This window comes from Aphelocoma coerulescens, chromosome 9, assembly GCF_041296385.1.
Source record: "Aphelocoma coerulescens isolate FSJ_1873_10779 chromosome 9, UR_Acoe_1.0, whole genome shotgun sequence".
NCBI lineage: Eukaryota > Metazoa > Chordata > Aves > Passeriformes > Corvidae > Aphelocoma > Aphelocoma coerulescens.
Genome location: NC_091023.1, coordinates 25,473,408 through 25,500,952, shown reverse-complemented (window position 1 = coordinate 25,500,952; position 27,545 = coordinate 25,473,408). Strand labels below are relative to the sequence as shown.

Here is a 27,545-nt window from a genome sequence, read left to right as displayed (position 1 = left end):
ATGAACACAGAGGACCTGAAGGGCCCAGTGTTTGTTCCTGCAAAGTACACATTAGATGAGAAGGAAATAAAATTTTATGTCCATTAAAAAATATTTAAGTAACTTAAATGTGAATTTTATCTTCATATGGAATAGAGAAGAGTATTGTCATTGTGTTCCAGCTACCACTCTGAGAAATGTGGTGATCAGAGTGCATAAAATGGTTTATTGCCATCACAGAATTGTGGAATTTGTTATTCCTGATTAAAAACACAGCACAGAGAGCAGGAATTGGGCACCTTTCTAAGCTTCACAACTGGATGCTCACATTTTTCAAGTATCCAGAACACAGGATTGATCAAACTTAGTGAAAAAGGACCTTTTCTGTTCACCTGTTTGCGAAAGGGATGAGAGGAAATGGCCTCAGGTTGCTCCAGGGCAGGTTTAGGTCGGATATTGGGGAAAATCCCTCCATGGAAAAGGTGGCCAAGCATTGGAACAGGGCAGTGGTGGAATCCCCATCCCTGGAGGGGTTTAAAAGCCCTGTGGATGTGGCACTTGGGGACGTGGTCAGTGGTGGGTTAATGGTTGGACTCAATGGGCTTGGAAGGCTTTTCCAACCCAAATGATTCTGGGATTTCCTGGTAAATGACAGTTTTATAAATAATAGTTCACTGTAATTTGGTGGTTGTATTACAGTCACCTGAACCAGGCCTTGCAACTGGATCATCTTCAAGGGCCTTCCAACAACCATTCCATGAGTTTATGAAAAAACCCCTCTGATTTGCATCACTTACTAACTAATAAGGGGTGGTTTCACTTGAAAGTTGATACATATCACTCAAAGTATTCTTCCTGGTGTAAATCCCTAAAATTAATTCTCCTGAGCTTTTCCATAGCTGTGCTGAGCAGTGGGTGAAATTTCCAGTTGCAAACGTTGTCCCAGTCTGAGAGGAAGGGAGTGAAGGTTGGGGGGTGGAGAGGTTTTCCACCTATGACCAAAGTGACATTTGTGTTCAGGGACATCCCAGATTTCCACTTGGATGGGCTGGAGAGCCACTAAGTGTCCAGTGGGAGGCACCAGCTTGGAAGGTGCTTTTTGAGGAGCAGTGCTGGGGTCTGGCTGTGTCCCCTGTTGAAGGGGGCCCCTGGTGTCCCTGACTTGTCAGTTGGTGGCCGATGGACCATCCAGCTGTGCCAGGGTTGGCATCCCAAGCATTCCCCTTGTTGAGCAGCAGCCTGGCCCTTGGAAATCTTTCCAGCTCCTTCAGGAGCTTTGGATCAGGTTCGTATTAGGTAATCACACTGCAGAAGATCAATGGCTTATGAATATCCATGGCAAAATGCATCGTGTTTGGCTCCATTTGCCTACAGGGATGAAATACGGGCTGCTCCTGCAGAGGGGCTCCGTGGATCTGGAGGATTTGTGGAGAACCTACTGCACTGAGTGTGTATTAAATTAATGTGCACACACCACTTGTATTTGTTCCAAGGTTTTGCTGCTTTTAGTTGCAGATGTGAATCAAACAACCGGAGGATCAAACCATCAGAGGCAGAATATGTTAATGGCACAATATTCAAAGGGTTGCAGTAGTTTGTTGTTCCAACAGTGACAAATGTTCTGGAAACTTGGTAAGAGAACCGAGTTTTACCCTGTCACTTCCCATTACCAGCGGGCTCAGAAACCAGAGCCACTCCACATGAAACAGCACTTTAATGTCTGTGTGTCTTTATTAAAAAGTAAACTTTGATCACTCTCATTTACCACCGAGGCAGAGGTGCCTCCCCTGCCCTTGGCTGTGGTGGGGACCCCATGACCTTTCATCCACGTGACCCCCATGCCTTTATTTTGCTCTCCCTTTGTCACCCCGCTCGTGTTTACCCCAGAAATTTGCTTGGCTCCCGCTCTCCGCTGTAAACTTGAAAAGGCCGATGGGAGCGGCCCCGATGCGGCTCTGCAGACGGATGAGAGGAGTGATCAGCTGAGGTAAATAACGCTGTAAAATATAAAGAGTGTGATTTTCCCTGGCATCTGCATAAAACCCCCGGCACGTGCGGGTGTTGTTTCCAATCGCGCCGGCGGTTTGTTCGCAATTCCCGTAATTTGATCGTGGCTGATGAAAAGCTGACAAGATTTCCACAGCGCCCCATTAGATGAAAGCAGCATGAAACCAGAGGTTAATCTGCAAACAGATTTTCCTGCTTATTACTCTAATGATTCCATCAGATTTGATGTAGCAGGCTGCGAGGCGTCTCTCGGCAGCAACAGTGTGCTCGGGTTTGATCTCCGTGCTCATTAAATGATGGAGTAATTTGGGTGACCTCTGACCAGGTGCACATCTCCTCATAATTGCACGGCATTCTGATGGGGAAATTACTGGCGAGAACCCCGAGTATTCGTCCCGCTTCCCGAGTCGAAAAACTAACAAAAGAAATATTGCATTAATTTTCAAATGATGATATTACATTTAGTGCCTGGGCCCCATATATCAAAATCTGAGAACTGCTCAGTTACTCGCTGCTCTTAATCTTAATGGTATCTGTGGATGTCAAGGGCATGGAGGAAATTAAATCGGAAAGTGCAGATAGACCTAAGAAGACATTATCTCTTGATGATTGGAGTTTTGATAGGTATTTCAGTGAATTTCATTTTCGCAGAATGGTGGAAGATGAGTTAGCCACCAGATTTTCTCATTTTTCTTCCCCGTGATTTATGTGAGTTGAGTATAAAACTTTTTATGGGAGTGCAGTTACGGCAGATGAGAGGTAAATTAATGCACTGGGTTTCCATCTCGGCCCCGCGCGCGATTGTCAGAGCTGTACATACGTAATGGGGCCCATCATTATTCAGGGTTGTTTACATTCAAAATATGTAATGAAATCTGTTCAGAATAATGAGGGAAATAAAAGTTTAGAAAATTGTAAAGGTCATGAAGTTTGAGAAATGATGCAATGCTCCCAAAATAACATTTAGGCAATATAAATTACATTATTATGCACCAACTCTGCCTTATAGAGACATGAAGATAAAGTGCTTTCGACGAGTAAAATGCTGTTAGTGCTCTCTGAAGTATGAGAATGTGTAAAATGTTTCTGATTTCATATTCTGGTTTTGTGCATATTGTGGAAAAATATATAAAGGAACTTTATGGAGGGCAGTGGCTGCTTCCCTGTGCCCAAGTTTAAATGCATTTCCTGGGAGGGTTTTCTCCAGCAAACAAACACTTTGGCAGAAATGTAATTGATTGTTAATCTAATTATTGAGGCCACCATTGAATTCATCTTTTCGGGGGGCTCTTTCTCCTCTTCTTTTGGGGATTTTGCACAGAGATCTTCAGTACGAATGTATTTTATTGCATATACTGAAGAGGGATCTTGGCACAATACTGAGATGAAGCATAAATTTGCCCAACTATCTGTGCTCTGCACCTAAGATACAAATCTCTGCACCCTGATTTTATGCAGGTGCTCCTCAGGATAATTATGTTTTGCCCTGCACATTTTATATTGTATTTATTTGTCAAGAGAAGCAGCCAAAAGCATGAAACACGGGTCATTTTTTGAAAAGTTAAAACAGCAAATCTGTGCCATCCCAAAAATGGTGCTGTGGGGGTGAGTTGATCATTGACTCTGAGAGCAAAGAGAAAATGCGCTTTTATTCAAAGTATATAATCTTGATTAAGTTCAGATTAATTCCTGGGTAATTAGGCATGATTTTGGGTAGATTGTCAGATAATTTTGAAATGGTGAGTGCTAATTTAGAGCTCACTGGGTCCTTGTGATATTTGAAATGCTTTTCATTTTAAAAATGTTTTTTTTTTTCTATTATTTTTCAATTACTGCATTTCAATGCAAAGATCCTGAAGGGGATGGGATTCCCTTTTCCCGAAAAACTCATAATTTATTTAGAGAAAACTCCTCTCTTAGTGGAAAAAGTAAAGCAGTAATTCAAGTATAAACCCCTCCTGTTGTTAATTAATCCCTGTTACCTGTTGGTCGTGCTCCTGTTTTTCCAGCCAGTCCAGCCTTGGCTGGAGCTCTTTCCAAAGCAGTTTATGATGTGTTAATTAGGAATTTTTGTTTCAGAACCTGCATTTATCTGCTGCTGTTTTTATATTCTCCCACGACTTTGTTGTAGCATAGCACAGCAGCAGTTTGAAACCGTGATAAAAGATAAAAATGCACATTTAAGAGTTAAATGTTAATCACCTGAGAGTTTTTGTAAGCAGTGGGCATCGTTCTACCTTTAATTTTGGGTTCCACGCACCCTGCAATGCTCAGAAGAGCTCAGTTCTCACTTCACATTCAGCTCAGAGATTTGGAGTAATTTTCAAAGGGTAAGTTAGGAATTATATGAATTTGTAGAATAACAACCAGATGATGTTGATGCAAAAACCTCTGTTCTGTCAGCTCTTTATTGGAATGTTGAGTTTTTTGGTGATTGTGGCTGAATTTCCATGCAAATGTCAATCTAAGGGATGATATTCCAGGCTGCAAGGAAATAAATAGAGGGGAGGTAATTTTTCAGCCTTTAGTGTATATCTGGGTGCAATATTATCCCTATTTTCTCTCTTATTAAAGAACCCACACAGGGTTTATGGCTGTGTAAGTTTAACACGTCCAGGAATTTTCCTTTTTAAAAGACCTGGATTTATGGATTAATTTTTTTAAAAAATCTTATTTACAACCCTCCCTATTTCTGCTGAGTGGTTAATCCATTTTGCTGTTTCCACTCCCAGTAGGAAGGCCTTTTTCCTTTTTTCAGGAATATTCACTGAAATGAATACATTGTTGTTTTCTGGTCCTTTTAAAGGAGTCCTTGCTGCAAAAACTGCTTTGTATTCCGAAAATCCCGGCCGTGTGCTTGAGCCATCCGGGCCATTTGCCACAGCCATTCCCTCCTGCCTTTGATTGTGTTCCAGTAATCCATTGTTGCTTATTCCTCACATTTTGGGTTGGTTTTAGTGGGAATAAGATGGGATTTTTCCACCCAGCCAGTGTTCCAGGGTTCTCTGAAGATCCTGGGTCGCTCTGGGAAGCGGCTCCTGGTTAAGTGGAGTGAGCCTAAAAATCCACAATTAAAGTTAACAAATCCAAATGTTTTAATGGCAGTTTGTGTCCTGGACGAGAGGAGGGAGAGGCTTTGGGGAATCCTCAGCTGTGGAGCTGTGGCTCGTGTCAAAGTGCTGCTGACATTTGGGGACAGTTTAAGGTGATCTCCCTTTGATCTCGAATTCGTGTGAAATTCCCTCGGGTGGGAAGCTTGGAGTCCCTTTGGTGTTTTAGCAGGAAATTCGGACCTTGCATCCAGTTGTTTAGAGCTGGGATTTTATAGTTCTGCCTAATGCTGTCATTCCTCCTTGGGCTCTGAATTTAAGGATTGGGCCTTATCCTTGTTGTCAGTCTCCTTCCCAGTTTTGGTCAAGTGGCTGTCTTGGAGGAGGAGAACTCTGGGAAAGGTTTCCATCCTTTCTCTCAAGGTTCAGATGCTTTTTCCTGGCTCTGGCTGGAGGAGCCACATTCCATAACCGGCTTTTCCCTTCGCTGTGGCGTTGGTGTCTAATTAAGCTGGACTCTTCCCTTCATCATTGGTCATATTTTCTGGGGCCTTTACACAAATTACAGTTTGGGTTTTTTCTGCCTGTTTTTGGTTAATGATTTCCCTTTCCATAATTAGTCCATCTCTGATGCTGGATTCTTGATTTCTGTGGAAGTACTAAGAGCATCTGTGTATTCCACAGACAGAAATTACCATTATTCCATGCTTTACATGATTTTTCTGCACTTATAATTCACTTTGATAAATTTAAGATGATATTTTTGGGAACAGGTGGGTCTGTATCCAGCCAGGACACTCCTGCCATAGCTTCTTCCAGAGTGTTGTTATTGATTAATTGTATCAGAGGAAAAAAATCCAACTAGGACATAAATATCATTTTCCCATCCAATCTTTTTGGCTGATTTATGTCTGAAAATGCAGGGGTTTAATTCAAATAGTGTCAGATGTGCTTATTATATTTCTGTGCTATTAATTCAGATTAGGAATTCTTGTTTGTGGTTTTATTTTTATATATTTAATGTGGAAAACGTTCCTATGTCAATCTGGAATTTGCCACCCTCAAAGACATACCTATGGAAAGGGTGACAACTGCAAATTCTCAATCTCCTTTGGTTTTACTTTTACTTTACTATTTTATGCTCCTGTGAAATGTCTTCTCACACAAATAAGCTATTTTCAGTTTCTTTGGTAATTATTTTTTTTTAATCACCCAAAGAGGAATAAATGGCAGAGAAGGAATCCAGCTTCCTGTGGTAGACAAACCTGTCCCACAATCTTTTCCATGATTTCATCAAACCCTGTTTAAAAGCTGGCTGGGCTTAGGCTCCTTTGTTGCTCTCTCATGTTGAGATTTGCTGGAAGTGGGATGGAAAATGTTCCAGGTGAAGGCAGGCCACCGATTTATGGAATACATTCAAATGTAATTATAGGTGTAGCCCCTCTGATTAATTAATTTCTTCCTTGTCTCTTCCCATCACTGACACTCGAGGTCTCCTTTTAGCTGTCCACAGCCCCAAATGGGGCTTTTCCTGAACTGATGCTGGGATTTGGGAATGCAGTGGGGCAGAGTTATCCCAGTGGGATTGCATTTATCCCGCTCCAGGCTGCTGTTACCGCTCCAGCTGGTTCTGCCTGTCAGTCTCCTGTATCCCAGAATACTGGATTTATGTACTCATTGGATGGGATGTTGTTATTCAGCATCATTCCCACATCCCACTGCAGCTGGGACACCATTCCAGTTCCGCAGGAGCAGGCAGCCCTCATCAGGGATTCCTGGGAGCAGTGGGATTTGGTGGCTTTGTGCTGTGGTTACTGATTTTCCTGTCTTACACAGGGATTGAATCACAACCTCTTGGCACTTCTGTGAAAACACCAGCTTGTCTTTCCCAGCCCCTGTATCCATGTTTGAGGAGTGATGGAATAGGCTCGTGTGACGTGGCTGTTTGTCCAGAGAAGCCACCGCTTTGTCCATTAATGGGATTTGCTTTCCTCTTGCTCTCCTTCCTCCATGTGAATTCCATCTGTGTAATACCAGAACCCCTGGGTTTATCCCTGCTGAACAATTCCCTTCATCCCAGCCAACCACAACCTCTCTCATTCCACTGGGAAAACCTCTCTTATACTTCCACTCAGGAATTTCTCTTGGATTCTCAGCCTTGCCGACTTTTCTTTTTCCTGGAATCCATTCCAAACATTTGCTGTAGGTTTCTGACCTGCTTTGGAATTATTCCCAGTAGTTTTGGGTAGCCACCTCCTCAGACAACTGGGGAATGTGTGCTTTGTTCCCTCTTTTTCTTGTTACACTTCTCCTTAACCTTTTTTTGAGCTCATCAGGCATTGGGAAAGGTCGGATAAATGTCCCCAGGAAAGGGATGAGAGGCTGGAGTTAAAGCAGGAGGATGGATTTGTGCTCTGCCTTCGAGATCAGATCTGGAGTTACTTAATTAGTGTTTATTTACTGCCTCCTTGGGGTATTGTTTGGATTTTGCTTTTAAACTGGGATTTTGCCATCTACACTTGCATCCAGAGGAATTTGAACCCCGGGAAATGACACGAGGAGCTCTGTAGTGGGTACAACCACAGCTCACATCCTGTTTTCAGTTTTCACTGCTTTTAAATTAGGAGCTTGGTTGTTTTCATTGAAGAGGTTTGATGTCCTACATCCTCTCTGCAAGTCGAATGTGGAATTACAGTTTCAGGTAGCAGGTTTTCCTGGGAATGTTGAGGGCTAGATTTGTCTTTATCAGATGTCAAGAGAAAAGATTTGTGTGAAAAGCCCCCCAAATTGATCACCACCACCAGAAGTTTGTTGGGCTTTTGCCCAGATATTTTCAGACAGAAAAGTCCTGTAGGTAAATTTTACCCCACCAGTGTCAGGGGTGAGCAGGAGGAATGGAACCTGTCCCGTTTTAGCACATATTGGACATTTTCTGTGTGAAATTCTGTAATAAAAATTCAGGAAGGGAATGTTCCAGCTCAAAATGCTGCAGCATCATGAACTGCTGGAGCCCTGGGATAAAAGTTTTCCAGTGCTGCCAAGAGCCACATGCTCTGCTCCACAGTATTCCCAGTGGCTGCCTCCAGCAGAAACTTGGACTCTCTTTACAAACTTCATGTTTCTCAAATCCTTTTCCTCAGTGTTCTCAAGTTTTCACTTTAATATTTTCTCTGTCAGAAACATTTACTATTCACCCCGAGTAGCGGGAATATTTTAAAAAATACAATCTACAGCTGAATTAAAGTGTTTGTTCTAATCTATTAATCAATTGAGATGCTGAATGTCCCTTGAAATGGAATATTTTGAAAGCCAGCCATGGCTCTGATGGCATTTCTGGAGCTGCCCATCACACTCAGCACTTGTTTCCTGGAGCTATGAATGACAAGCAGCTTGTGGGGGGATTTTTACACAAAACCCACTGAATTTGAAGTTATGACATTTTGGTTTAGTGTAGTTTAATTAAAAATAACTCCTTATAGAAGGAGTAGTGATGGAGTGCAGTGGATGAACTGTGAAGAGAAGCAAGGATGCCTTTCATCTTCATGAATCAGCTGCCATTAAAAATTGAATGATTGAATCAAATTTTTGCTTGAGATATTAAAACCTGTTGTCAATCGCATGGATATTTGTGGCTGGTGGTGTCCTGTGGAATACCATCATTTTCTGAACTGGGATTCCAGTGTCTCACCTGATGCTTTTGGACACATGTAAAATTCATTGCCGGGGATGACCTCAGGTCATTTTACAGCATGCTTGTTAAGGAATTTTAGGGAATTCCTCTCCTGCTTTTACAGTTAGTGGCCTCCTTCCCCAGCTGTCTCTAGAAATATGTTTTTCTTTTTTTTTTCCACTCTCTTTGAACTATTTTCCTTCTGTGTTGTGCTTAAGACCATAAGGAAAGTACAAGGGTTTATTTTGCTCGACATCACTCTGGTAATGTTTCCTCCACCAATCATTTCACCATTTTGAAGTTTCCTGAGGGTCTTGCTGAATTTTTTCACTTAATGGTCCCCTAAATCAATACTGACCTCGGGTAGCTGGTTGTTCTCACACATTGCTCCTGGCTTGTTTGAGGCTCTAATTGTGGTTTTCAGCTGAAATCCTCTCTGTCCTTTTTTCTCTGAGTGCTGGCCTCATCCACCAGTTGGAGACATGTTTTCTGGGGCCAAGCCAGTCACCTTTATTTCAGAATCCTTCTTTCAGTCCTTGTTTAGGGCTTATTGATTGATAAAAAGGTGGCTGTGCCGAGTTCTCCGGCGGGTAAATGATGCCCATGGAGTAATTAGCACCTGGAGCGAGGGCAAAGGGGAAGATGCCTCCAAAGCAACTGCCGGGGCTGTTCCCAGTGGGATATTGCTGAGTAAAAGAAGAATTTGAGTCTTCCCTACCTTCTATCAACAGGACACATCCATACCTCCATGAGAGGAAGGGGGAAAAGCATTTGGAGCTCGTGGAGCTCCTCAGAACAGCGGGGTCGGCTGTGTTGGTGTTGTGGAACTCCGTGTTGAGTGCTGGGAGTGACATTTGTACAGCTGCTCTTTGGCTCCCTTCTCCTCCTCTGGAGCCTGGCTTGGCATTTGCTCTTTCGTGGAATTCTTGTGGACATGGTGGTGCTGGACACAAGTATCTTCAAAACTGTCAGTGGAACATCTTTCTCCTGCCACTGGTGCTAAACAGTGATGGTTGCGTAGCCAACAGGAAGAGATCCAGGGATCTGAGGGATCCCTGGGGGTTTTGATGAAATAGCTGAACTGGATCACTGCAGTAGGAATAGGAAATTGTGTTTTGGGATGCCAGAGCCCACCTGATGGATGAGGTGCACAAAGACTTGGGCTGTTCATGTGCTGACGTGAGCACAGACGGAGTTTGACACCAAACACTTTGCCTTCTCTGCTTCTCCTGCAAAATTTTGCCAAACTCAACTAATCCTGGTGGGGTTTTTTTAAATTTAAAGTTGTCATGGAATGGAGAAACCACAAACCCAAGTAAAGCTTCTCTGAAACTGAAGCTGGGCAAGTTGGTTCTGGATAAAAAGCAGATCTTTCCCTTCCTCTCTCCTTCCTTCCCCCCCGTGATGTATTTAAGATGCCAAAACACATTGCAATGATTAGTTCATGGCAAGAAGAAGAAATGGAAGATAATTTATGATAAATTTCAAGATATTTGTTGCTGCCACCAGGATTAGTGGTCAGGTCTAATGGTAGGCTCCCTATGGCAGCTACAGTAATAAATTCTGCCCAGTAGGTCTGGGTTTATGCAAGCAGAAAAAATCTGAACTATAAATGTTATATCTCTGTACAACCAAAATCTGGATCTTCATTTAAATTGCATTTTAATGCAGCATCTCTCCTCCTGGATGCTAATGGAAGGAGCAGAAATGGAATTGTTCTGTCATTGTCAGCCTCTCTTCATGGGTGTAGATGAGGGTGGTGGGGCCCTGCAGAGCATCACCAGGAGGGACAGTCATGGCAAAGAGCTTTGCTTAATTAGAATCATGGAATCATGGCAGGATTTGGGTTGGAAGGAATTTAAAGCTCACCCAGTGCCACCCCTGCCATGGGCAGGGACACCTTCCACTGTCCCAGGCTGCTCCAAGCCCCATCCAACCTGGCCTTGGGCACTGCCAGGGATCCAGGGGCAGCCACAGCTGCTCTGGGCAGTTTCTTGAATGTCTTGTCTTTATTCTCCATTTAAATTTCCCTTTTGCAGATGTTTAGGTTCTTGAGAAGAGTTTCCTAAGCTGCAAAACACCACCAAAAATTTCTGTCAGGTTTTGTTTTTAGTGCAGAGCAGAAACCTCCCAAACTTCTCCGACGCTTCCAGAAAAAAATCAACTTCTGAACTCCGTGACAAATAGGGTTTGTGTATCAATTTAACTGTGGCAACGTTTGAGTGGCTTCAAATTTAGAGGGATGGCAAACACATTGGACACAGTGCAACATCACTGGGACTCATTAGCATAGTGGGGCCACAGCCAACAATGTGCTCCTCAGCCCAGCAGATGTGCAGCAATACCTTCAGGAGAGGGAAAAATCACCCCAGATCAGACAAAAGTGTGAAAAACTCGCCATATTAATCATGTTAATTCCAGTTTTGGAGCATTATGTGGAGCTGTGTGGTTGTGTGGAATGGGGTCACCCAGGAGCTGAGCAGGATTTGGGGTTGGAGGGCTGGGAGAGGAGCTGGGTGTGGGTTGGTCATGGTGCCACAGCCACCTCGTGGGGACGGTGTTTTGTGTCACCTCTGAAGATTTCTTTGGTAATTCCCACCTCAATGTGATTCCAGTCTGGAGGTTTCTCTGGCTGGTGTGGATACGGAGTCGCTGGTGGAGGCTGGAGCTCTCTGGGGGTGGGAATGTCAGACCTGGAGTGTCAAATGTACAGCCAGGTGTGAGCTGATAAATCCTCTCTTGCAGACTCCTGCTGAACAGGCCAAAGCCAGGCTACAGCTGGTTCTGGAGGCAGCTGGTGAGTAAATGATAATCTTAACAATTTACTTCACGTTTGTGATACCAGGTGGGATTTTGTCTGTTGGTGTTTGGCAGATGCTGATCCTGTTCTCATTTCAGGTTAAGATTAAATTGGTTTGCATCATCATTGGCACTTAGTAAAGCCCTTTAAGGAAATAAAAATAAGTCTTTTTTTTTTTTTTTTACACTAAAACCTCACATGTTTGTCCTCTGGCTCCTGCTGCTACTGAGGCTTTATTCCATGCTCTCAAAAATTTGGTTTTGTTTGGTTTTTTGCACTTTTCTTTATTTTTCGGCATTGTTCTAAATCAGTGCAAGTATTTTTTTTTTATTATTACATTTCCCCTTTTAGAAACCCTCTGTTTTGAGGAATCTCCTCACATTGCTGATGTATTTTTTTTCCAAAATCCATCCAGCCTTTTGCATTGTCTCTCTTCCAATATATTCCTTGTTCTCCAGAACTTTTAATAAGTCTTTGAAGCATGTAATTATGAAATGGATGTGACAGCCCTGACCTCAAAAGCACAATTTGTGTATTCTGCTGCCATCAATCACACCTCATTTTTTAATTTCTTTTGTACCTGGGAAATGTACAGAAGATAACTGGGGGTCATATATCATCATGACCTGGGCTCCAAAATTTTCCAAAGCTTATCAGAGGTCTGTGACATTGTTAAACTCAAATATTCACCATTGAGGGCTGGATCTTAGATTGAAGTTGCAAGTTTTTCATAAGGAACAGAAGAGATTTAATCTCTTTGTGTCTCTTACCATCCAAAATACAGAATTAAGTTCCTTCCTGGCTTCATTTCAGTCTTGGTCATCCCAGGCACTGATGAGATCATCCCCCACCTTCTTCCCCAAGTCCTGCATTCAGTCAATTACATTTAATTTTTATTAAATTGCTGTGAGAAGAGGTTGGAAATGTTGATAATGTTGTTTCAATATATTTTTGTGTTTACTCCTTGCAAAATCAGCACTTTTTTCAGCTTTTAGTCTTAAAAATCACTTTATGCTGAACCATTACCCAGCAGCTTTTTGAGGAGTTTGGGTTCAGCAGGCTCATTGCTGTTGCTGTTGTGGTGATGCTTTATTTGAATGTAATTTAAATTAACTCTGTGCTTCAGTAGTGGTGAGTGGAGCTGTTGTTTGTGTACACAGGGCTCTGTACGGGCTCCATCCCAGACTTGGGAATGAACTCATGGAATATCTGTCTGTACACATTATAGGGATTGCTCCAGTCCCACTAAGTGGGAATAAAAAGCTGTGCTTTGTTCCCAGTGGATTATCCATGGATTTGGAGGTTGGAGACACGCTGCTCCTCCGTGGTTTGGACAAACAAACCAGGGGCTCTAAATCACCAGCAAGTGTTGGAGAGACTTTTGGGACAGTCCCTTCCTGGTTCATCCCTGCTGTCATCATGGAATCATGGAATGGTTTGGGTTGGAAGGGACCTCAAAGCCCACCCAGTGCCACCCCTGCCATGGGCAGGGACACCTCCCACTGTCCCAGGCTGCTCCCAGCCCCAATGTCCAGCCTGGCCTTGGGCACTGCCAGGGATCCAGGGGCAGCCACAGCTTCTCTCGAATTCTTTGTCTTTATTTTCCTATCTAAATTTCCCTTTTGCAGATATTTAGGATCTTGAGAAAATCTGCTTTTAGAATTTAACCTAGATCTTATTTTAGGAAATAGCAGCTGCTTTCTCTGAAAGGCAGAAATCAGCAATCAGCAAGTAGTAAAACAGACTCTTATTATTGAGGTTTTTTTCCCCATGTGTATTCAGAGATGGGAATTATGACTTCTGGTCTCTCATTATGAAAGCAGGTCAAATAAAAACTATTCACCTGTGCCTGTGAGGGAGAAGGGGTAAGATGGCCATTTTTATATTTATATGACACAGTGCTGACAAGAAGGTTTGGCTCCAAGTCCTGCATTCGTGCTGACTTTGTTAAAGAATGTTTTTCTTTGTAAGTGTAGATTCATGTCAGTATTTTTGTTCTCATTAGGCGGGGCAACACTGGGAGGTACTGAAAGACTTTAATTCTCGAGGCAACTGATTTTTGATTTATAAAACCCATCATTCCTCAGGCGTTGTTAGTCCCAGCTATAAATTCATATTTGCAGAATTCATTGAATTAGATTTCTTAATATTGAGGTGCCAGGGAGCCTTTTTAGGCTCCTCTGACAACCTCCCACAAGTTGCCGTGCCCGAGCAGATGTTAAGCAGGCAGTAGTTGAATGTTAATTTGGAGAGGGTGGGATGTTTAAGCCCATCTGAAGTATGTTCCATGTGGGCCTTCCAGACTGAGCTACAATGCTTTGTCTCTTGGGAGAATTTCCAAGCTAAACCTCTTTCTTTTTGTCGCTCTATATGGACTCTCTCAAGTCAGTATAAAGCAGATCATCCCTGGGCTAAAGCTCTCCAGCCTTTGTTAGTGGGCTCTGTAGGGCTGTAATTAGGCCTCCTGGCAGGCCTTGCCGGCCAGTTAATGGTCATATGGAGTTTTTCTGAGGCAGACTGGCTTTGTGTAAATCCTTGCTCGGGATCTCCTTCTGGGTCACTTCCTACCAGGCCGGGGCTTTGTGCCGCTGCCCCACGGGCGGACGGGGAGCAGCGTCCCCTGACCAGCGCCGGCTCCGGGAGCGCCGCACAATCCACCCGGATAATCCCCAGTGTAAACAGAGGATTTAGCTCAGCTTCTGTCACTTACAGTTGCCAAACCACTTGGGTGTCTGTGATTTCTTTCCCAGACTTCATTACCGAGGGACGGAGAAGATCCGAGCTGGGGGTTTGTGTTAAACGTGGCTCCCGGCGCTGATTTTAGGGAAAAGTTTGCGCTGTTTCAAATCCTAAATCCCAAGCTCAGAGCAAACCTCAAAATTTGAAAGCTGCTTAATACGTGCTGTAAATGATACAGCACCTGTGCTTTCTCATAAAGATTAAAATATGGATGAATATTCCCGAAATGTCAATAAATTCCTATGAAATGGCACGCGGATGTTTCAAACTGTCGATATTGCCGCCTCTTCCAAAGGACTCCGAGAGCTTTGCCATGGTGCTAAGCAGAAATTTCTTACTCTCCATATAAAGACGATGACAAAAGGCAATTGATCTGGATTTTCAAAGGTCTAGAGTTGAAATAAGTGACTGATCTATTTTTGGGATCTACATTTCAATCTCTGGCTGAAAGAGCAGTCAAGAATAGGGCGTTTTGTGCAAAGAATTCACCGGAGTTTATTTAAAGGAAACTTCAGGACCGAGGCACTAAATGTGAGGTGATGAAAATGGGGGAATACAAATTCCAAGCATTTACCATTTATCAGATCCAATTCTGGTTGTTGGATATTTAACTCATTATCTTTGAATTATGCTATCAGATTGCTGCCTTTCATTTTGTACCGTGCGTCTTCATTGCATTTCACACGTTCCTCAAAGAGGAAATCATGGACTACAATGAGTACTTTGGCCTTAACTGTGGTAAATACAAATGTTTTATAATTCTGACTGCCTTTTTTTTTTATTTTTTTTTGAAATCTACCCATTCTGCCACAAGTTATTGGGGAGGAAAAGCCTGCTTTGCACTCAGTGCCTGACAAATGTAGTCAAATATTCTCTGCTTTTGGGTATCAAAATGGCTCATAACAGATGTGGCTGAAAGGACCACATACGTAGACTGTATGATTTTAGTCTGGTGGAACTAATAGGATCACTTGCTACTTTATAGATTCTTGCTTTTCTTTTACTTTAATAAAAACTGTTTAGTTAAATAGGTTGGCCTCTATTTTGCTCTTTTCTGGCTATGCAAAGCAGTCGGGCGGGCAGGTGGCAACAAGTATGAAAAATTTCCTTTTATTGGGGCTTCTTTTCAACTGCCAAATTTATCAAATGTTTATGGATTTCTCGTTTTGATGATGGTTTTCTTTCAGTTTTCTTATTTGTGTTCTTTCCACTGAAAGGTCGCTGGCTTTAATTTGAATTTCTAATTATGCAATGAATTTTAGAAGGGTGGATAACATGTGTTGTATATATGCACAAAGGATGAAATAATACTTAAAATATTTTATTTGTTCTGTGGAAATTTAAAACAGGCTTTTAAAATAATTCTTGCCCCAGAAATTGCAAGAATTTGAAATTTTAGCAAACTTAAAAGTTCTGAATATTGAAGAAGAGATGAAGTTAGTTGCTATGTAGGTTTGATTTGATATAAAACTCTAATTTTTATCAGTTTCAAATAGTTGTTTTGAATGGTGGCAATTGGCACTTTGGGTAATTGCATTTTACTTCTATTTATATAAAAATCTTGGTTTGGAGAGCAAAGGTGTCTTCCTTGAATGACGTTTTCTCTTTCAACCTCTTTCTGGGTGGAGGTGCTGGAAGGGGTTTTGAGGGTGTTTTGTGGAGCATTTCCTGAACCCCCAGCTAAGGAGAGGACTTTTCAGCATAGTGACTCTTCACCAGTCTGGGAAGCTTGTTACTGTTCCCTGTGCCAAAGGAAAAGGAACTGGAATGACACCTGGGAAGAGCCTCAAGAGTGATTGCTCAAACTTCATCTTTGTGTGTCCTGCTCTAGGGCCATCTGAGATTCCAGAATCCCAGACTGGTTTGGGTTGGAAGGAACCTCAAAGCCCACCCAGTGCCACCCCTGCCATGGCAGGGACACCTCCCACTGTCCCAGGCTGCTCCCAGCCCCAATGTCCAGCCTGGCCTTGGGCACTGCCAGGGATCCAGGGGCAGCCCCAGCTGCTCTGGGCACCCTGTGCCAGGGCCTGCCCACCCTCCCAGGGAACAATTCCTTCCCAATCTCCCATCCAGCCCTGCCCTCTGGCACTGGGAAGCCATTCCCTGTGTCCTGTCCCTCCATGCCTTGTCCCCAGTCCCTCTGCAGCTCTCCTGGAGCCCCTTTAGGCCCTGCAAGGGGCTCTGAGCTCTCCCTGGAGCCTTCCCTTCTCCTGGCTCCATAGGGGAGGTTTATCCTGTTCTTGAAAACCAGCTAATTTAGGAAATCCATCTAATTATGGAGTTAATGAACCCAGTTTTTGGGTCAACTGCTGATTCCTACTCAGCAGATTTTGGTGTCAAAACCCATTTCAGTGACAGCATCAGCAGACAGAACACTTGAAAAATCTCTGAGCGATAGAGGAATTAAACAATTAATTTAAAAATCAAGGAGATGTGCATTAGAAGAAGTAGCTACTTTTTATATGATGTATTTTATGAGAATTTCAGGTGTTTTAAGACTGAATTTCAGAAAATTCAGGAAGTATTTGAGCTCATCTGAATGCTCCAGACCAATGAGCTTCATAGCCAAGCTGGACTGAGACACCTTTCTTCACACATTGCTTGATCTCTTGGAGAAGCTTCATAATCTCCTTAGAGTTCTAAAAAAATAAGAATTTCTGCACACAAAGTGCCAACTGTAGAAAAAAGAGTCATTACTCCAGTTAATTGCTTGTTTAACATATTAGCGCTGTTGTCTTTACAAAATATGTGATTTCTGAAGTGCAGCTGGTTGTGGCATTGGTGAGCAGAGTAAACACTTGGATAATAGTAATTATTAAATCATTAATTTAAATTAATTTCTGTGATTGCTGAAAAAATACAGGATTTTAATTGAATGTAGGTAGAGAATAAAATGTGTTTGAAATGAAATAATTCACTTTTGCAATGTATGATATTATTCTGTTGGTGTCTAAAAGCTGTTCACTTCAGGGACCTCTTTTAGGTTCTTACAGGAGACTAAAAAAAGAGGCTTTGAACCATTTTTGCAGAATATTTGTTTTTAGAGTAAGAAGCCAATGAGGAGTTGTAGGGATGCCATAATATAAACCAGAGCCTATAAGTAGAATTTAGAGTAACTTTATTAATTAATGAGCATTTATTTCCTTCAGAAATCTCTTTAAAGCTTTTAGAATTTCTGGGGGTTTTTTGTTAGATTTTTATCCAAGGCCTTTTTTTTTGTGGCACCAAAAGTATCTCAGGCTTGCATGGTGCCTAATGGCTTTCAGTAATATTGCAGCATATGGGATACAGGATTTTGATGCAAATCTCTGTGCTAATTATGTGCAGATGAATCTTTCAGGCCAGCTATTGATCTGCAGTCAAAGACAATTTTTCAGTTAGCTTAAGTTTTATATCAATTCATATTTAGCAACTTTGCTGTAATTTAATTATCCACTGGTTTGGCTGTGGAAACCATATGTGGTCGTGGGGCTCGTTTGTTTTCAGCAGGTCTTTTGGGAAATGTTATTTCTTAATATTGACGGGGAAATATTTATTTCTCATGTTCTACATGATCTGTCCCAGCCTCCTCTCTGCCCAGCTGCCCTCTGTGGGCTCTGGTCATCCAAGCATTCCCGGGAATGGGTGTCCAGGAGCTTTGTTCCTTGTACATCTTTGTTTCCCTTGTACAGCTTTGGATGTTTATATTTTCTACAAGTGAAAGTGGAGAGTGTTTTTATCCATGGATATAAATTCCAGTGGTGGATTTTATAGCCTGAATGCCCAGAAAAAGGCTTTAAATTGCCCCATCTGCTCTGGCTGATGGGCTCACCTCGGTGTTCTGGTGTTGGGGGCCTTTCTAATTTCCACACGGGAATTGTGCTGGAATCATCTTGCTGAAAGGAACCATTAGATTAGATTAAATTAATTATAATTCCTTGTGAGGGTGGGCAGGCCCTGGCACAGGGTGCCCAGGGCAGCTGTGACTGCCCCTGGATCCCTGGCAGTGCCCAAGGCCAGGCTGGACATTGGGGCTGGGAGCAGCCTGGGACAGTGGGAGGTGTCCCTGCCATGGCAGGGGTGGCACTGGGTGGGCTTTAAGGTCCCTTCCAACCCAAACCATTTCATCATTTTCTTAAAATATTGCACAGGAAGTAGAAATGAAGCCCTGCTGGTTTTGTGCTTTTCCCACCCATCCTTTCAGGAAACCCTGGAATGCCAGCACACGGCTCCGAGTTCAGCAGTCATCCAGCACCTTGTTCTGTGCCTGCACCGCCGTCTTGTAACTCCTATATATTAATTTTTTCAAGGATAGTATTTAATATGGGTAATAACCCCCTTGTTTTAGTTATTGAAAGCCCATTTATCACAACTTTATTAAACATGGAGAACTAAGTGTGCCATTTTCGCCAAGTGCCTTCGCTCTCTCGTGTTCTCTTTGTTGCCCCAAATGAATGAAATTAGAACAAACAATCTCCGAGTCATTTGTAATCAGGCGCTGATTAATGGACTTTGGTTTCACAGCCATTATTCATTCAAGAACACCTGATATCTTTCCCATAAACAAATCGTGTTTGTCCAAATTAAGAAATTAAATGAAGCATTTGATGAGTTTATGATTGACCCTTCCAACTCGGAGCCCATTAGTCAACGTCGTTATCATGCAAAACTGCCTGACTAATGTGCTGGCTGAATGTGCTGTGTGGATTTATTATGATTTCTGATTAATGCCTGCTGCAAGCCAAACCACGGGATTGTAATAATTCCTTGATTTTCATTTGAGCAGTCGCTGAAGATTTTCATCTGTGATGAAATGCATTCGTGTCCCATTAGATTTAGAGATGATTATGAGGTGTCGGCCAAATAAATCTTAGCATGGAGCAGAGGGTGCTTTGCAAGGACTTTTTCAGTTGTGGTGGGCTTTTTATGGGGCTGCTGCTTGTCATGAGCAGGGATTTTTGGGTGGTTTAAGGGGAGTTCTCCCACTTAGGCTTTTGCAAATGCGGGTGGTCATAGAGGTTGATAGAAACAAGGTCCCTACCACAGTTTTATAAGTGAAACATTTCTCCTCATATCTAAGAGACTAATAAGAAAATTTTCTTTGATTTGCTTTTTGTTGTTTACACACCTTTATTCTATGAATATTTAATATAAAGAGTTTTCCTGGGGATGTTTGGTAACTTTAGTGACTTGGAAAGGATGTTATACAATGTTTTCTGCTGAAGTAATGCTCTTGAAAAGCAGATGTTAAACTTCTGTAACAGTAAGTTTAAACACTCCCCCAAATGTGAAGCAAGGCAAGTTCACACTGAATTAAACCTGCATTGGATGATTTGAGCCCTGTTGCCACCAGCCCATTAAAGAACTGCTCTGTGATCCATTGGAAAGGGGGAACGGCATCGTTGGTAAAAGGCAACAGTAATGAAAACTCGTGTCCTTTGCCATATCACTCATATTGATCACCCCAGCAAGGAAAAAGGAAGTGTTTCAAAACACAGCTTATGTGAAAAATCAAATTAGGTGCCTTTATAGCAGATCCTCCCTTTAATTCTGCTTCTGTTTCCTTCTCTGTGGCTGCAGTGTGATTTATCATCGAAGATTTCTGAGCTGCTTTGTTTAAGCCATCGTGTATCCCCTTATGTTCTTAAAATACCCACTAAAACTATTTAACCACAGGAGTTTCTTAAAGGTTTTGAGCATTTTATGCTGCTGATCTCAAGCCCTCGGAGAGTTTTCTCTGAGAAATGTGAGTGATTTTATAGCGATGAGCCTCTTGGAGCAAGAGGAAATTGTGATTCCTTTGGACAGGGCTTGGAGCAGCCTGGGATAGTGGAAGGTGTCCCTGCCCCTGGAAGGGGATGGGACTGGGTGGGCTTTAAGGTCCCTTCCAACCCAACCATTTGGGATTCTCACTCACTGCAGCTCTGGGTTTGCCTCCTGTATATTCCTAACTTACAGTAGCACTGGATTTGTTTCAGGATTTTCTGGTTTGAATTGTGGGTAAAGCTAAGGGGGAGAGGAAACAAGTTGTGGAAGAGTACATGGAATTCCAGGCTGGCTTGGGTTGGAAGGGACCTTCAAGCCCATCTCATTCCACCCCCTGCCATGGGCAGGACCACCTTCCGTGCACCAGGTTGCTCCTTGGGCTCTTCCCTGGGCAGCCTGTGCTAGTCTAGTTAGAAACACATTATTTTTAATCAATCTTAATATTACCTTTGGGCCTGTACCATTCCCAGGTTTCCCTGCAGTATGGACTGACTTTTAAAAGCTTCTTTTCCAGCGTTGTTCCCAGCGTTTCTGTGGTGAAACCCAGCCTGCCTGTGCCCTTTGCCAGCGTGGCTGTGCCCCGTTGGTCCCCGTCGGCGCTGGCTCCGTGGCCCTGCCTGGCTGTGCCTCCTCTGGGCCTTTCAGCTGGCGATTATTGACGTTTTATTCCAAGGCTCAGCCTCCTGATAAACCAGGCGTGCTCCCCAGCAGATAAATGTCCATATTCAGCTGGTGGAGGTGATTATGTGGGGCTGCCACCAAAGAAACCCTAAAGCATCCTATTAGCGGGGCCTGAGCCTCGGAATAAAGGCCTCAATTACGGAGCACTCCCGAGCCCTGACGAGGCACTCCCGTGACATTAATGGTGTCTTTATAACCTTTTTAACTTCTGCTGGCTCTGACAGAGCACCACAATCACAGCCATGGCTTTGCCCTTGGCAAGCAAAACCTCATTTGGAGAGGATAATAAGTATTTACTATTTAGATGGCTGGCAATAAAATTTCTCTGAATGAGATTTTACTGAGAAAATGCAAACTGATTCAATTACTTCCTTTAATGGACTGTGGAGACCTGTAATAACAGTTTGTGGAAGCTGCAAGTCTAATGTTTAGCTTCCTTCTTTCTTTTTTTTCCCCTGGTTTCTTTTTGGTGTGAAAATACAAACTGGTTCTTCTTCCAGAATTATATCATGGGATTGTGTTGTGAATTTATGTCCCAGGATCATTAAGCTTGAAAAAAATCCTCCAAAATCATCAAGCCCAACCCTTAAGCCAGCAGAGTCACCATTTTCACTGGAAAACTTAATCCAACTTTTCCCTGCACCTCCCATGATATTTTTCTCATCTTAAAAGTGGATAAAAACCTCAAATGTTGACAGTGTTATAGTGGCAAAGAGTGTTGGGAATCCCTAAATATTCTTGTGGGTAATTCCTATCATCTGGCCCTAGGATTATGTGCAGAAACATGTGGAATGGGTGTCAGTTATGTCTTAAAAATAGATATTTCTTGGAAATCCATGGAGCATCCATTCTCTCTCAAAGCATTGTAGAACACAAGTGGTTTAATAACTGGGTGTGTGCCAGCAGAAGGGATTTCCCAGGTGATGTGGAATATTGATGGGATTTAGGAAAAAGTCCTTTTAAGGACATGTATGAGAAACAGTTACTGAAAGTATTTGGGTTTCTTTTATTTCTAAACAAATAAGCAGCTTGTGAAACTGATCTGCAAACATTTATTTATTCTCTACTATATCCTAAACCCAGCTGTATATTAAATAAGTAAAATCATCCTGATGCATGTTTTAAAGAGTACTTTGTTCTATGTCTGGATCCAGGATGGATCTACAGGAGAGCCAAGGACAAATTTTGGAAATCCCTAAATGTGTGTCTTTACCCGGCCACCAATTCCATTATTTTCAGTCACGCGGAGAATTCCATGTTGTTGCAAGGATGGAATTTATTGAAATGGGATCCATATTGTTTTATGCTAAAATATATCTGCACATGCTTATGTCACAGTTTACCAATTCCACTGATTTACCCCTCTTGGTCCCTGGCATCAATGTGGGTTTTTGTCTTTTCTTCTGGAGTTTTCAATAATTTCAGGAAATCTGTGTTTGTGGCATTAGGGAGTGCCAGGGACACCACCAAACTTCGTTAGTGCAGCTCTGGAAGGAGACACAGGATAATATTTCCTTCCCTTTTTAACCATCAGTCACTGTACGGAGCCGCTGTGCCGACAAATTCATAACCTCCTCTGTATTTGATTTTAAAAAATAAACCCCACCAACTTTTGCTTTCCCCAGTTCAATAACTCCCTAGAAATGTGCTTTTATACAGTGTAGCTCATACAATCCTGCACAGGCTTATAAATTGAAATCCCACTTTTTTTGGACGTTCCCGCCTGGATGACTGATGGCTGCGTGTATTTGCCATAAAATTTTAATTATGACAGAGTTATGAATCACTGCTCTCGCTGGTTAAAGTGTTAAGAAATGATGGGTTTGTTGTTTATTAAACTTGGGAGGGTGGAGGAAGAAAATGGAAAAGGCTTTGAGTTGTGTGGGCTGGATCCTGAGCTCGGATGTTTGCTCAGGAGCAGCCCTGCAGCTGATTTTGGATGTGCCCTTCCCTCCCTGGGTGCTGCTCCTGCCCAGGGTGACAAATACCATTAACTTTATTGCTTTAACCATCCCTGGGTGTCCTGGGTAGGGGGTTATACTCATCTCATCCCTCGGGAGTGAGGCTTTGGCTGTCGCTGCAGGACTGGTGGAGCAGCCCTGCTCCTTCCCTTGGTGAGCACGGGACATGGCAATAAAACCAGGGTGTTCACAGAGAAACACCAAATATTCAAAGAGAATTAAGGGCTGTAACTAGAGTTGTGCAGAACTTTGAATGCAACATGGTTTTTATTAAAAGTGTCAGATTTTTTTTTGTTAACAAGATCAGTGTGTTCAAACACAAATCCCCTTAGATCATCACAATGCTCGGTATTTCCCAGGTTTTTTTCCCAAATTTTAGGCAGCAGACGTGTGCAGCAGCACCCGATGTATTTGGCACGTGAGGGGTTGCTTTAAACGATCTCACTTTGAATTTTTCTGCCTTAAAATGAGCTTTATTTGGCTTCCCCTTTGGCCTGGCTGGCAGGGCAGGGCTTTTCCACAGACAGAGGAACAGCTTGGAGTGGTTGCAGGGCTTGAATCCCTGGGGGGATGATCCAGGCTCGGCTTTTCAGGGATGTGCTGCACAACAGGGTGATGCCATTTGGGCATTAGCAGGGAGAACACCTGAGGGAATTTGGGACGAATGAGGAGAGCTGGGGCACGGGGCAGCGGGGGCCTATTAGTGCTGCCCACTCCTGCCACAGACTGTGATAGGGCTAAATGAGTTTTAAAGGACTAAGTTGGGGGATTATAAAGTCCTTCATGGTCTGATACATGTGGAATTGGTCCTGGTAATAAGGAACATCCCTGTGGCACTGTAAACTGAGGGGAAAAAATTCCAAAATTTAAAATACTTGTCATTTAAATTATAATTTCAGGAGTAGCATCTTATTTTTCTTTCTCATGGACATTAAATGTCGTGTGACAGTATATTCTGCATGCAGTTATTCATATTTAAATGTTTCAGTCACCAGCCAATGGAAAGAAACTTTTTACTTTCCAGTAACATAGATAATTCTTGGAAGTTGGACTGGATGGCCTTGAAGGTCTTTTCCAACCATAAGGATCCTATTAGTTTATTTTTAGTAAATCAAGTTTAGGATCAAAACTCAGCTTTATTATTCATTTCAATTTATTTCATATTTTTGTTTTAGTCTCAGTGAAAATAATGGATGTGTGTGTTCATGGTATTTTTTAAATCGATTCAGCTGGTAACAAAGTAGTGCCTGTTTCTGTAGCAAAGGAAAATACCAAAATAAAAAATACTAAATACTAAAAAAACAAATCAGTTTGCTGCTGTAAGGAGTCAGCAGTACTTTCAGGAAATCCAACATACCGCTGGGGTAAGATTAAAACCATTAACCCCGCTCGCCTCGACTCCCGAGCTCCAAGCTCGGAATTTTCCATTAGAAAGGAGGGTTAGGGATCAATATGGAGATCTGTTGATAATGTTATATTAATTGGAGTCATCAAACCCGTGCTTGCAGCATGACAGCTGCCAGGGAGGGGGAGCAGAGCAGAGTTCCCTGTGCTGTCCATGGGCACTGACGTGGGACAATTCCCAGCCGGAGCCGCTGCTCCGCCTTCCATCGACTTTGGTTCGGGGGGCAGCGGAGTCTCCCCAAAGCTGCTGGTCAATGATTCCCTCCCAGCAGTGATGTAATTAAAGCCTCAGCCGGTGTTTGTGGGGCTGCCTGGGCATTGATCATCCCACAGATGTGAAGGGATCGATAGGGGGGATGCAGGAGAGGGCTCCCGAGAGCGGGAAGAGCGCTCTGAACGTGGCTCCAGGACACAGGCGGGATGTGGACCTGGACCTGGAGCTGACCTGTGCCCAGCACAGCCCCTCAACCAGTGCTTTGTTACCTGTTCTTGCCACGTGGGCTCAAACCAGCCTGGCCTGGCTAGTATTGATCAGGGGCTCTTCAAAGGAGTGGAAATCCAGTGCTGGAAGAAGATAGGGATTAAAGCAGTTAAATGGATTTCTCGGAGGTAGTTATTACACTGCTTGCAAAGTTTGTACAAATTTTAAAATCAATCTGTTAATATTATTTCAAAAAGTGTTATGATGAAAGTTATCTGAAGAAAGGGATTTTTTTTTTTTTTAAAAAGCATGTGTTACAGAATGGTTTGGGTTAGGTGGGACCTTAGAGACCATCCAGTTTCACCCCTGCCACCTTCCAATGGCTGCCTCATCCCTGGAAGTGTCCAAGGCCAGGCTGGATGGGGCTTGGAGCAGCCTGGGACAGTGGGAGATGTCCCTGTCCATGGCAGGGGTGGGGCTGGGTGAGATTCAAGGTCCTTCCCAATGTAAACTGTTCCATGGTTCTGTGCTTGGGTGACTGAGCAGTGAAATTAAAAGTGTGATTAACACTTCATTAAATAGCACAACTTCCGTGTAAAGGATACCCAGACATCCCACGGGTGCACGTACAAGTTCAGAACCAAGTTCTTTGTGATGGATGAAGGATGATGGGCCTCAACTGGTGCTCTGCTGCCAGTTCCACTAGGTTTTGTGCATTCCCTCTCCTCCTGGTTATAACCATTAAACACTTCATGAGGTTTTAATATTTCGAATTATTTCTCTTTTCTGAGAATGAGAAAAATGCCCTCTGAAGTACTTTGCAGAGCTCTCCCATCCAAAGTTAAAGCTGGCTGGGAATGAAACCTAATTGGAGAAAGTTTATGGAACTTGTGGTGTTGAATAAGGCTGCTTATTTATTACTTTGCTACAGCTTTATACAAATATATAGATGCACATGTGTCTGAGGGAAAATTATGCTGTCCAGACTTATGAGAGCCAGTTGGAATCTCTCAAGGTTGCAGATGAGCAGTGGAAATGCATGTGTATATTATCAGCTCCGTGCCCTTGGCGCTGACTTCCTCACTGATGACAAATCTTTCTTCGCTCGTCTCCTGGAAATCAGTGCTTTGGTGGTTTTCCGTCTTGGATTTGTCTGTTTTCCCATTTGCTCTAATGGGCTCTACTTGAACTTTTAAAAACAAGCATTTATTTGAAATACATTAAGAAACACAGTACTTCAGAAAAATGTTTGATACCCCAAATTCCTTCCTGAATTATTTAAGCGCCGCTGCAGCAAACTGTTTACTCAGGGATGTTCAGCCTGGTGTGTAGTAGGGGTGTAGTTTTCTTTTAATGCAGTTATTGAATTCCAACCCACAGAGCCTCTGGCGGGGTTCCAGGAGTGCTCTGCTGTGCCGAGTGAAGATAAATTGTTTGTTTTCAGCAGCATTTCTTCATCTTCATCACTTAATCTGCAGTGAAATTTTACAGCCAGCCGCTGAATATTTAAGCAATATATTTACCTCTTTTATCCTGGGGGAGTATTTAATAATGCTGAGTACAGTAAATGATTACAGGAGTTCAGGATACAGCCTGAGAACGTGGAGTTTCCCATCATTTTCTCGGCCGGGATGAGCTCCGCGCTCTCCGCGCCGTTCCCGGGCTGCCGGCCGCTCCCAAGGCTGCCGGGCTGTAATTGAGTGTGTGCTGGCATCGGCCCTAAGTCCTCCCCACAAATCTTTCCTGGACACACACTCCCCCTTTTGGTGCCAGATGTCAGGTTCTTTTGGCTGCCTGTCTTATGATTCCGCAGTTCCGGCACAGTAAATCCTGGGACCCCGAAGTTTTCCACCTCGTCCTTCCCTGATTTTGCAGTGCCCCGTTCAATATCTTGTGAGGTCACACTCCGTGGTGCTAATGTGCTTTTTCTTTAACTGTGTCTCGGTGTTTATGACTTGGAGGCTTCAAAAAAATCACTTTTTAAAAGTTCCTTTTGATCCTTTTCATTTTCCATTGCTTCACGAAGGTTTTTCATTAACGCCGTGGTCAGAGTGGGAAATGATCCTGAGTAGGGCAAACAAAGTTCCCTCTTTCTGCAAAAAATCCTCTGAAATGCTTCCTGATTCTTGCACCGTTATTTGAATATTAATTATGCTCCATTCTTGATGAAGTATGCTCCAACAGGAGCCCCTTACACAGCTTTATTCCTTACGTTTTCACTCCTGATGTTTTTATTCGATTGGAAAACAGGAGCTGAAAATTCCCGGAGCCCTCCCAAGGTGCTGGGGGCTGCTTTGGCTTCTCTCTGAGTTGTTCCCTGTAATCAGCTGTGCGTGCTCTGTGCTTTATTGCTTCCTTTCCATAGCCACATGAGTTGTCATCTGCTTGATTTTCACTTAGCACGGCAATTCCTGACGCTGGGAAATTGGCAGATGAAAGAAGGGCTCGTTTGGAATCGAAGTTTTGGGAGTGAATTTTTCAAGTTTGCTGACAAGCTGTCAGGCTGAATTCTGCCCTTACCCCAGGAAGAAAAGCTGACTGTCATTCCCAATCTACAGCCTGCAATGACAATTGTATTTGAGGCACAGTGCCATGTTTTTCCCCAGAAATCATTTCAATAATTTTTCTTAGTGGTTATATTTTAAGCAAGTGAGTGTTTTTTGAATTAAAATGATTGATTTGTGGAATTAAATTGAGGAGCTGTTCTGTTTTTGTGTGAAGATACATGGGCAGTGCAACATCAAGGTGATTTCTCATGCAGATGCAGTGGGTGATGGAGCTGAGTGGCTGGCAGATTCCATGAGGATTGGGTGTTTCCTGGGAGTGGGATGTGGGACAGGATGCAGTCTGTGGAGCTGGAGGGCTTGGTCGAGCTCTGCTTTACAGCAGGATGCAGAACTAGGGTCATGCTTTGGTCTGAGGTCCTCACAGGAAAGGGAGCACTAAAGTCACCGAGGAGGAAAAAAGCAACCTAAATTTATCCTGCAGAAGGTGTGTGATGGTTTGAAGGCATTTGTTCCATCACAACTGCAGGCCCTGGGCAGGGACACCTCCCACTGTCCCAGTTTGCTCCATCCCAGCCTCCCTC

At 43.1% G+C, this 27,545-nt stretch overlaps 1 protein-coding gene across 1 annotated transcript in view; it reads left to right on the top strand.

Moving 5' to 3' along the window:
* RSRC1 (arginine and serine rich coiled-coil 1) overlaps window positions 1–27,545 on the top strand; it is a 100,193-nt gene that overhangs the window by 50,124 nt on the left and 22,524 nt on the right. Inside the window, exon 7 of the mRNA XM_069024161.1 lies at window positions 11,452–11,503. Within this exon, the coding sequence (XP_068880262.1) occupies window positions 11,452–11,503 (52 nt within the window). The remainder of the gene's footprint in view (window positions 1–11,451; window positions 11,504–27,545) is intronic.